We start from the raw sequence: 10,035 nt of genomic DNA, 5'->3' as shown, positions 1-10,035 counted from the left end.
CAAACAGGGTATTTTCATTAGGGGGTAACTTGGGTCAAAACTGGTTGAACTTTTGCTAAAAAAATGAATCCTAAACCAACCCGATTTTAGTGAAAAAGCTCAACCCGAATTCCTAAAAATCGACCCAGCAACCATTGTTCTCCTGGTTCCATATGCCATGCAAGCAAAACAGGCTTATATGATACCAAAATGAAATGATACATTGATTGCATTCAATCCTTTTGGCATGAGGTACACTACACTGAAGATGAAGTAGAAGAGAATAGTGAAAAGAGATTCAGATTTATTTGGCAAACTTTAATAATAATTTTGGACCTTGGGATATGAATCCAATGGACTCGTTCAGGTTCTTATCCATTAATGTTTGGATCCATCGGACCGTCTGAAAGATCCTGTTCTTAAAATCAATCCACTTATTCCATTTGAAGTGTTAGATAAGTCTATGAGAGAAGTCTATGAAAGACAAATAACAGAGGAATAATAAAACAAATTAGACCTATTTAAGACAATAAAAACCATCTAAAGAGCCAATGTGCATGGACTACTGACTGGATTGATCTTGAACAGAACTTTTCTTGTCACTCTTCAAGCTTCTTCTCTCTAACATCTTCTCAACCTCCTCAAATGGCAAGCCTTTAGTCTCAGGCACCATGTAGTAGATGAACACAAGCGCAATGCAAGCGAATATGCCGAACAAAAGAAATGTGTATGCAGTCCCAAGAGCTTCTGTTAAGGTTAAGAAAGACTGACTTACAATGAGATTCGAGGTCCAGTTCGCCACTGCAGCTATCCCTCCACAGAGTCCTCGATATCTCAATGGATATATTTCAGAGTTGACGATCCAAGGAACGCTTCCCATGCCCGGGGAGTAAGAGATGATGTATAATCCTAACCCGATCAATGCCAACCATCCAAAGTTGCTTGGACATCCTCTGGTATACCACTCACGATGCTCCCCATGGCAAGCAGTCCTCATAATTTTATCTGATGCCAAACAAGCACCAGGAAGAAGCTGTGTATAGAGAATGAAATGGTGAAGAGAAAATTTCATTTCATGCACCAGAGCATTTTTTTCTAATCACTCATCTTTTGGAGAAACACAATTAAAATGCTAAATGCTTTGAGCATAAAATCATTCCCAATGTTACCAGGAACAGGGTTCGTTCCGAGAGTCATTCCCAATGTTCCAGTTCCAAACCCAAAAAAAAGAAAAAGAAAAGGGCGGCCCAGAGCACTAGGTGCCTGCCATTGCGGGTCTGGGGAGCTCTAGATGTACGCAGCCTTACCCCTGTTTTGCACAGAGGCTGTTTCCGTGACTCGAAGGTCTCAATGGAACAACCTTACCATTGCGCCAAGGCTCGCCCTCAAAACTTGAAGTTCTTAAAATATATAAGACATTTTCAGTTTATACATATCATGCAACAGAGCATTTCTTATAGTCAGACATTTTCTTGGGACACACAATTATGAAACTAAATGCTTAGAACAAAGATAGAATCATTCCCACAATTTCCATAAGGACATTTTAGATGTTACACGAGAAACATTACACCTATGTTGCATGGGTACGAGTACGAGTGTCGAAATACTGAGTGGCAGATTCGACTAACATAAAAAAAAGATTTGGGGTCTCACCAATATATTCTAATCAATTCTAATTTTAATGTTTTTACACGATCATATGGTTATTACAGCTAATATATTTGAAATTTTGGCAAATTAAATAATAATTATTTTATTTTATATATATAAAAAACTTATTGTTAGGATAGATAAAATTCAAAGGGAAAAATACTGTTACACCCCCTCATCTTTCTGACACATTCAACGATAACCCTGCGGTTTCAAACTCATCAACTACACCCCCTGACTTTTCAATGTGTATAAGGTAGACCTCCTCAGTTGACGGTTTATCCATAGATCAAAGGGCTAGGATGATCAGATGGAGCTGATATTTTGGGCACACCCTATCCATGTCAGTGCCCATCAAATGAATGTTTGGATCATCCAAACAATGTGGGCCCACTGTGTTTTTGGTCGGTGAACTAGAGAAGGTTCTCTAGTCGACTGACTGGAGAAGAGATCTTAATTAGCATTGATAGTGTTTCAAAAGAGGGGGTCTACCATATACACATTGAAAAGTCAGGGGGTGTAGTTGATGAGTTTGAAACTACAGGGTTATTATTGAATGTGTCAGAAAGTTGAGGGGGGTGTATCTATATTTTTCCCAAATTCAAAACATGTAATAATTATAAATTTGTGGTAGCTGTACTTTGGAAAAAATAGATAAAAGAGATCTAGAAATGTCGGTGAATCTTTTTTTTTTTTTTGACGAGTACATTACCCATTTTGAAGAATCCATGAAACATGGCATAACACATGTAGTCTCAATAAAAGATCATTGAACAGAGAATTAAATATCCAAAAGGTTAAGTTTACTTACAGTGTTTCCCCCATGAGCACAAAATCCACAATCCGACGAAGCTTTCAAGCATTTCATGCAGTTCCATGTTTCAACTGGGGATACCTTATGATAGTCTGGACATGTATAGTTCCCAAAATGTGCTGTCTCTAGGCTGCTAACTGCTGGAGAATGTGATGCAGCTTCAATGAATACACCAGTTAATAGCCCAAGACATAATATGATCCCAACCAAGCTGATAAGAAGTAGCTTTCTCCTCCCAAATCTGTCAACAAAATACATACTAACAATGGAGCCGACGGCGTTAAGACCCGAAGTTATGAGAGAAAGGGACAACGCGGTCTTGTTAGAAGCGAAACCAGCCAGCTGAACGATGGTGGGACTGTAATACATGACTGAGTTGATACCTACAAATTGCTGAGCAACTTGACAACCGACACCTGCATAGAGCCCTCTGCGAACTACAGGACTACTCAATGCTTTTCGCGTTTTAGAAATAATGTTGGTTTCTCCAGTACCACCTTCCTCAGTGATCTCAGCTTCGACCGATAATCGTAGGGCCTCAATCTCATTTTCCACTTCATGGGGAGGGTATATTTTCCTCAGAATTTCTGAGGATTCCTCTTTCCTACCCTGTTCAGAGAGGGAAACATGAAAAACAAACAAAGATAAGGAATTCAGTCACCTCCCATAATGTATAATATTTTTCAGCCAAAATCACGAAATGATATTTCTCCCATCAGAGTCAAATAATGTTATAAAAAGAGAAACATGGTTTACAGGAATGAGCATTATTGAGAATAAGTCAGTGCTTCACACATTTAGAAGGCTAGAATTGTATTGTAGAGAGAAAGATACAATCATTTTAACTGTTTTAAATCCATCAACCACTTCTAAAACTTTAATCTCAGAAGTTATTACATTGAAAATTTAGCTCGTCTAACCAGAAGTTATTAATTTCTTTCCAGTGAAGTCAATAATGAAAAAAATGTGCAAAAAATGAATTCACACTGATTTTAACAAGAGGAGAAACAAAAGAATTTTTAGTTCTAAAATTTAACACACAAGTCCATTCCAAATTTAAAAAGTTAAGCCCGGAGAGAGATACATTGAAAGAGTATGAGCATAACCTTTCTATATAGCCACCTAGGAGACTCAGGAAGCAAAAACATCAGTACTAACTGAACCAGAGCTGGAATCCCTGCTACTCCAAGCATCCAACGCCATGTTCCCGGTGCCTGCCAAAAGAAATTATTAGAAAAAATACAAAAAAATAAAAAAATAAAAAATAAAAAATCCTTATCCTTTAATAATAGGAATACCAAATGTCTACGCTGCTATTTTTATGTACCTTGGTGAAGGCCAGATTGATAAGGTAAGACAAAAACTGTCCTCCTGTAATTAGCAATCCATTCGTGCTAACTAGAGCACCTCTGATTCTAGCAGGAGAAGATTCAGAAATGTAAAGTGGTGAAGCCATGGAAGCCATTCCAACTCCTAAACCCACAAAAATTCTTCCAATGATTATCATTCCAGGATTCAAGCCAGCAGCCATGATAACAGCACCGATAAAGAACAAGATATCAGCGATCAAGATCGCTGTTCTTCGCCCAAATCTATCACTCACCCATCCACCGAAGGCAGCACCAATTATAGCTCCTGCCACAGCCATGCTCACAATGGTTTCCTAAATATGCAAGTATCTTCAGTCATATACAAAATAAAGAAGAAACCACTTCATACCAATAAACTTCTTTCAATTCCTCAATAAATGGAAAATCGGAGTGGAAAATAGCTAACCTGTAAGACTGTCTTCTTATCAACTGAAGGGAAGTCATCTCGAATGTAAAGAAGTGCGCCAGAAATAACTCCTAAACTCCAACAGAATAGACTTAGTTATAGTTATAATTCAAGCTTTTGATTTGTTTGCCGGACACAACCGAAATGAACCAAACATATGGAGCAACAGAAAATAAAAACACCAATAGAAGTATAGAACAATGTCTATAGAAAAACAGAAGTAATGGAGACTTCCTCCATTACATGAATTGAAGACAGGAACTAAATTGTATACTTTAGTATAAAAAACCAGATATCTTATGATATGAATGGAAAAAAAACGACTAAAAATATGTCATAATACTTTATTATATAGATTAATATCCATATCTGACATCTGTGACAACACAATAGAAGGTACTATTTGCTCATCATACTCATCACTTTCAATCTACAATTTGAAAAAGAGAAATTGGGTTTGTTCTTAAATTAATTAAGCATCAATTCTATGATTTAAATGACCAATACGCAAAAAATAATGGAAGAAGATGTCTTTGTACCTGTGTCATATCCAAAGAGGAATCCTCCAATGCCAGCTGAAAATGCAAGCTTCAAAATATATGGATATTGCCAAGTCAATCTGAAGAATTCTGTGAATTCTGTTTTATCTGGTTTAACAGCCCCTTCCATTGCTTGTGAGATGAAAATAAAAATTCTGCAAACAGTTCTTCTCCAACTATTAAAACAAAAATATAGGAGAGCTGGAGGCACTCATGGAAGAAATCGATTTTATCCTGCATTGAAGAATAGAAATCAAACATGAGACTTAGATGAATAACCATTAAGAGAAAGGAAAACACCCATGCAAAATTACTACATACTGATATATTTGTGAATGAGCAAAGAATATTATAAAATATTATGAGAATTCAAGAACTGGGGTGTATTTGTGAAGAAACTGTATCCATGATTTGAAAACTCAAAACCTGAAAATCAAGCTCAAGGTTTGGGATAAGAAGCCATCTCACGTAGATATTGTCCGGTTCTAGGCCACAGCCCTCTCCGGTTTTGTTTTTTCCGAAGAAAACACGTCTACACAGGGAATGGGGGTCTACAACATATAACCCAGGAACTTTCTCTCACCCCTTCGGATGTGGGACTATTACAGAAACCATCTCACATACATAGAGATTTTATTCCTTAATTGTCGTTCCTATCTTTAATTTTTTAAAGTTATTTTAAGAGTTTTACTATAGCTAGAAGGTAAATAAAGTAATACAATCTTTTTCAGTTCCTATTTTTTAGTGATTTGTTATTAGTGGGGTAGTTTAGAATCATACTATTGTTAGGACTCTTCTGTCTATCTATCTATCTATAATCTATCTATAATATTATAGCATGATGGGGGTTTCACTGCTCATGCTGACACAGCGCACCCATGTTTTTTTTTTGGTCAATCGGTTTCATCTTACTATTCTCTTCCTAAAATGTCTCCCTGTATTCCAATCTCTCCCTAAAATCTCTCGTCTTTCTCTCTCTCTCTCTCTCTCTCTCTCTGAATCTCTCCCTAATCTCTCCTTTACCACAACGGATAAGAGTCTTTTAATTTCCTCCATAAGTAAATCCCATTAAAATTTAAAAAGATTCCATTCGAGTAAATCTCCCCTTATCTCACATGCAACAGCCCACCTGTGAAATGCCTTCTACAACAGACGCTAGCAAATCCCAAATTTATAACCTATTCTCGGTTTCCCTAGCATTACTCTTATTACTCTTATTAATATCTTTCATTTTTAAGATTATGAAGGGAGATGATAAATTCGCACATGTGTAGGATTATTCGCACCTCTTTTAACGCTTTTTTTCGAAAAGGAGGGGTAACGTGAATAGACTTGAACGCTTTTTTGACGTCAATTCATGTTAAAGGGGTGCGAATAATCCTACAGGGTGTGTGAATTTATCATCTCCTTTTGAAGAATTATACAAGCTTTTCCTCATTTCTTTAGATTTCATTTTCATAATTTATTACAAAGAGTATATATTGATTAAAATCTTGGAAAATGAGCCATTTTCAGTCATTCCCAGGGAAAGATGATTATGGTATCAACCAAATGGACCCTCAAAATGTTTCCATCATTCACAAATGAGAGAGAGACAGAGAGAGAGAGAATGAAAATGTTTTGCCAGAATCTAAGAATGAAAGAAATAAAATAGAATGAAGTACCTTCCTTGAACTTGATCTTAGCTAACGATAAGAGTTTTCTTCCAAAGAAGAAGATGACAGAGGTTTTGTAACAAAATAAGGGTCAGAAGGTTTGAGAGAGAGAGAGAGAGAGATAGAGAGAGAGGTTAGAGGAATTTGAAGGAGAAAAATAAGATAAGATTAAAACTGTGCGTCAACCTCGGATGTTTTCTAGGAACTTCGCTGTCAAAGAGATTCTATTCTCTACTTTTGAGCTTTTCTTAGTTACTATCTATTTCAAGTTTCCACAAATATCAATAGTGCTTATCCCCATCATTATTAAAAAAGAGGGTCCTACACAGGATGTGTGTCCATTTGGAACCGTTGATGTGTGGACCCCACGATGCAAAGGACATCCTATCGACATGATCGAGGGGCTAAGATCATCCGATCAAGGTGGGGTCAATGGCGTGGTCCCAACAAGATCAATAGAAATCGTGGCCCCCAAGGGTTATGGTTAGGAAAAAGTCTTGACTGTTTGGAATTGATTCTAGCAATCAATCATAGGTCTGAAATGGTACCTTATTAGGATCATCTGATCAAGATTAAACAAATGGAGATGTGTGGTTTCACATGGATCAATGGATTAAATCACACACATATAGAAATGCTAAAAAAGACTGTAGCTCAGGCATACACTCACTTATCCCCACTTGTGTCATGTCTATGTGACAACTAGAAATTCAGCCCAATGGCATTGAGGGTACCTTGATTGGATGATTCTAGGTCCTTCATTTCAAGATGCTTTTAGGGTTTCGCAGGAAAAAAAAAAATTTGATTTTTATAGTTCCGTATCTTAAGTATGGGATGCTCCTTTGGCATGTGACTAAGATCATGTGGGTCCTGTCATTATGCTTGACAAGCTCAGCATGACTGATGACACATACATGTCCTCATGTGGATCCTAGAATTGATCGTGACCATTAATTATTAGTGTGAGAGATCTCAACATCGCATTGGATTTAAGATTTCATCGTTGGATCATCTTGGAGGTAGATTGAGCAAGTTGGTTAGTTTGGGCAACTAGATAAATTAGGGAAGAGGTAATCAAGAGAGAATAGGAAAGTAGGTTAGATTAGGACTATTTCCTTCTATAATTATCTTGACTAGTAAGCAATGGTGCACATACCATTTGTGGATGCCATCCCATTTCTGACCCGAGATTTTGATTTTATATGGTATTTTTCAAAAGGTATTGTATGGGGATCACCCAAACCGTCCATTAGATGGGCCACACAGTAAATAGGTTGTGTCCCCAAATCATATGCATAGGATGATCCCAACCCCCGATACGTTGTGGTCCATCAAATGGACGGTTGGTATCATCCTATGGTGTAAGCCATATAGTACGGGCTTACATCATATAAAACCCAAGCGGAAGAGAAAAAGAAAGAAAGAAGACACTACCTAAGAAACCTGTGCATGGAGTAAAGTAGTGGGCCCACTATATCAAAACATGAAATGTAAAATAGTAGGCTCCACACACTATGAGTGGGTTTGGTGGAGATGGTGGATCCGAAGATGTAAAATAAAGGTCCCCACCTTACGAATGGATTTGGGTGGAAATGGTGGGCCCCAATATGGTGGCCCAATTAGGGGTGCAACTCAGTTTGGGTTGAGGCCAGCCCGACCCAACCCGAGAAACCCTTTTTTCCAACCTGAACTCGACCTGACCCGATTTCCATCCTGATGAGGTTCAACTAGACACGACCTGAGGAACCCTTTTTCCAACACGAACCCAATCCAACCCGAGTTTTTAAACTTACAAAAAGCAAATTTATAAAAAATGTTAGATTTCACTCGGGTCGGGTTGCCCAAACCCCCAACGCGAACCCAACCCAACTTTTTTTCGGGTTGAACTCGATCCTAGTTGCCCCCTAGGCCCAATGAACCCATCAAAACATGAAGTGTTAAATGGTGTGCCCTATGCATGCATGAGTTTAGGTTGGGATGATGGAGCCCTCCACATCAAAACATGATGTGTAAATGGTGTGCCCTATGCATGCATGGGCTTACAAAACATGATGCATGTGAAATGATTGTTTGGGCAAAACCTATGTACGTTGTAGCCCATCACGTGGACAGTTTGGATCATTCTATAGTGTGGTCCGTACAGTAGAGGAACTGCAGGGAACCCTATGGATCGAAGGGCTTGGATCATCATATGGAAATGATTTTATGGGCACAACCTATATTTACGCTGTGGTCCATCACATGGACGGCTTGGATCATCCTATAGTGTGGTCCCTACAGTTCTTTTTGAAAAATTTGGGACTAGAGGGGCTTACACCACATAAATTCACGTTTAGGAGACGTGTTGAAATAAAATTCAGGTCTGTTACTGAGAGATTTTAGGAGATGTGCACCCTCATTTTTTGCCTGAATTTTGGAATCGTTTTGAAATGGTTTTTTTTGTATAATCGATTAAAAAAACTAATGCCACATAGATTGAAAGCCGGATGGGGGACTGTGGTGCCATTATCAAAATTTGGTATGCGAGCACGAGCGATGGTTTCTTAGTTGTTTACGACTCAGTCGTATTTGGTTGTTAGTTTTTGGAGAAGAACAATGTTTGTTTGATTTCTAAGAGGGCAGAAATATTTTAACCCTCTTCTTTTCCTTTTCTTTTATGAATGACAACCCTTTCTTCTACTGTTGAAGTACTGGGGTCATATGATGGTACTGACCCCTTTGATTTGTAGGACCTTCCTATATGGGTTATTGCCCTTGAATTGTTACATACCATCTTGCCTAAGAATCAGCCTTTCGGAAAAGAATGAGAGGCTGATTCTTGGGCAACACACTTAACGGCCATTTGGATATCAATATTTTAAAATCTTGGATTTTGTCAAATTCCTAGATTGGAGACAAGAGAAGAAGGAGACCGTCGGTCGTTTTCTGATTTCTCACTCCTCTTTTCGTCGAGCAAGAGAGTAGGAGATCATCCGGTGTTTCCAGGTTTTAGAAATCTCAAAAACCTGGATTTCTTACTTAAATTCCAGAATTTTACACCGCTTTCAAACTAAAACCTGGATTCTAAAATCCATGTATCCAAACAGCCCTTAAAATGATTTTTAAGGTGAAACCACCTCATATAAATGAACAAAAATAGTTCTTTATAAAATGATTTTTGAATTGCTTAGCCCGTTCAAATTCTAGATTGAGACCATGATGAATCTGTTGTAAAACAAAAGCCCAAATGCAATCTAAACTGTGCAGGACAATGGAATGATGCATACTCATACACAAGATACAGGTGGTTAGATGACCACATTCACGAGATAAGAATTGATTTTCACTAGATGAGAAAAACAAGGATAACAAAAAGATTAACTCAACCTCAGTAGCCCCTACCCTCTTCTCAATTGTGGAGGAAACAAGGATTATAAAAAGATTAACTCAACCACTTAACCCTACTCCCTTCTCAATTGTAGAAAAAACAAGAATTAGAAAAAGATTAACTCAACCTCAGTAGCCCCTACCCTCTTCTTAATTGTAGAGAAAACAAGGATTACAAAAAGATTAACTCACTGTCTTCTCAATTGTAGAAAGCTGTGTGGATACGCGGATTTTAGAATCATGGATTTCCTCA

General features: G+C 37.8%; 1 protein-coding gene across 2 annotated transcripts; it reads right to left on the bottom strand.

Moving 5' to 3' along the window:
- Positions 1 to 263: 263 nt before the first annotated feature.
- Positions 264 to 6,580, bottom strand: LOC143875806 (putative inositol transporter 2). Of its 2 annotated transcripts, none has more exons than XM_077377404.1 (7): positions 6,426 to 6,580; positions 4,762 to 4,995; positions 4,223 to 4,293; positions 3,774 to 4,109; positions 3,553 to 3,660; positions 2,444 to 3,055; positions 264 to 1,012 (listed from the first exon to the last, which is right to left on the bottom strand). In XM_077377404.1, exons 2-7 carry the CDS (start codon positions 4,889 to 4,891, stop codon positions 542 to 544), a joined length of 1,728 nt encoding a protein of 575 aa, XP_077233519.1. In that variant the 5' UTR covers positions 4,892 to 4,995; positions 6,426 to 6,580; the 3' UTR covers positions 264 to 541. The 2 variants fall into 2 exon arrangements, with proteins under 2 accessions (XP_077233519.1, XP_077233521.1); XM_077377406.1 differs by lacking the exon at positions 6,426 to 6,580 and adding an exon at positions 5,230 to 5,373.
- Between the last annotated feature and the right edge of the window lie 3,455 nt (positions 6,581 to 10,035).

The sequence above is a fragment of the Tasmannia lanceolata genome, unplaced genomic scaffold (genome assembly GCF_043159265.1).
Source record: "Tasmannia lanceolata isolate RefF3 unplaced genomic scaffold, GAP_Taslan_0.1 ptg000004l, whole genome shotgun sequence".
In the NCBI taxonomy this organism is placed as follows: domain Eukaryota; kingdom Viridiplantae; phylum Streptophyta; class Magnoliopsida; order Canellales; family Winteraceae; genus Tasmannia; species Tasmannia lanceolata.
The sequence above is the reverse complement of the archived record's forward strand: the minus strand, read 5'-3'. Positions and strand labels throughout refer to the sequence as shown.

Bases quoted from the DNA above. Each gene is read 5' to 3' on its own strand.
- LOC143875806 (XM_077377404.1), bottom strand. From the start codon at position 4,891: ATGGAAGGGGCTGTTAAACCAGATAAAACAGAATTCACAGAATTCTTC. The intron at 4,294-4,761 runs GTACAAAGACAT...GTTGGAGTTTAG, and splicing joins CCTCTTTGGATATGACACAG to GAGTTATTTCTGGCGCACTT. The intron at 3,056-3,552 runs GTTATGCTCATA...CTCTCTGAACAG, and splicing joins CTAGGTGGCTATATAGAAAG to GGTAGGAAAGAGGAATCCTC.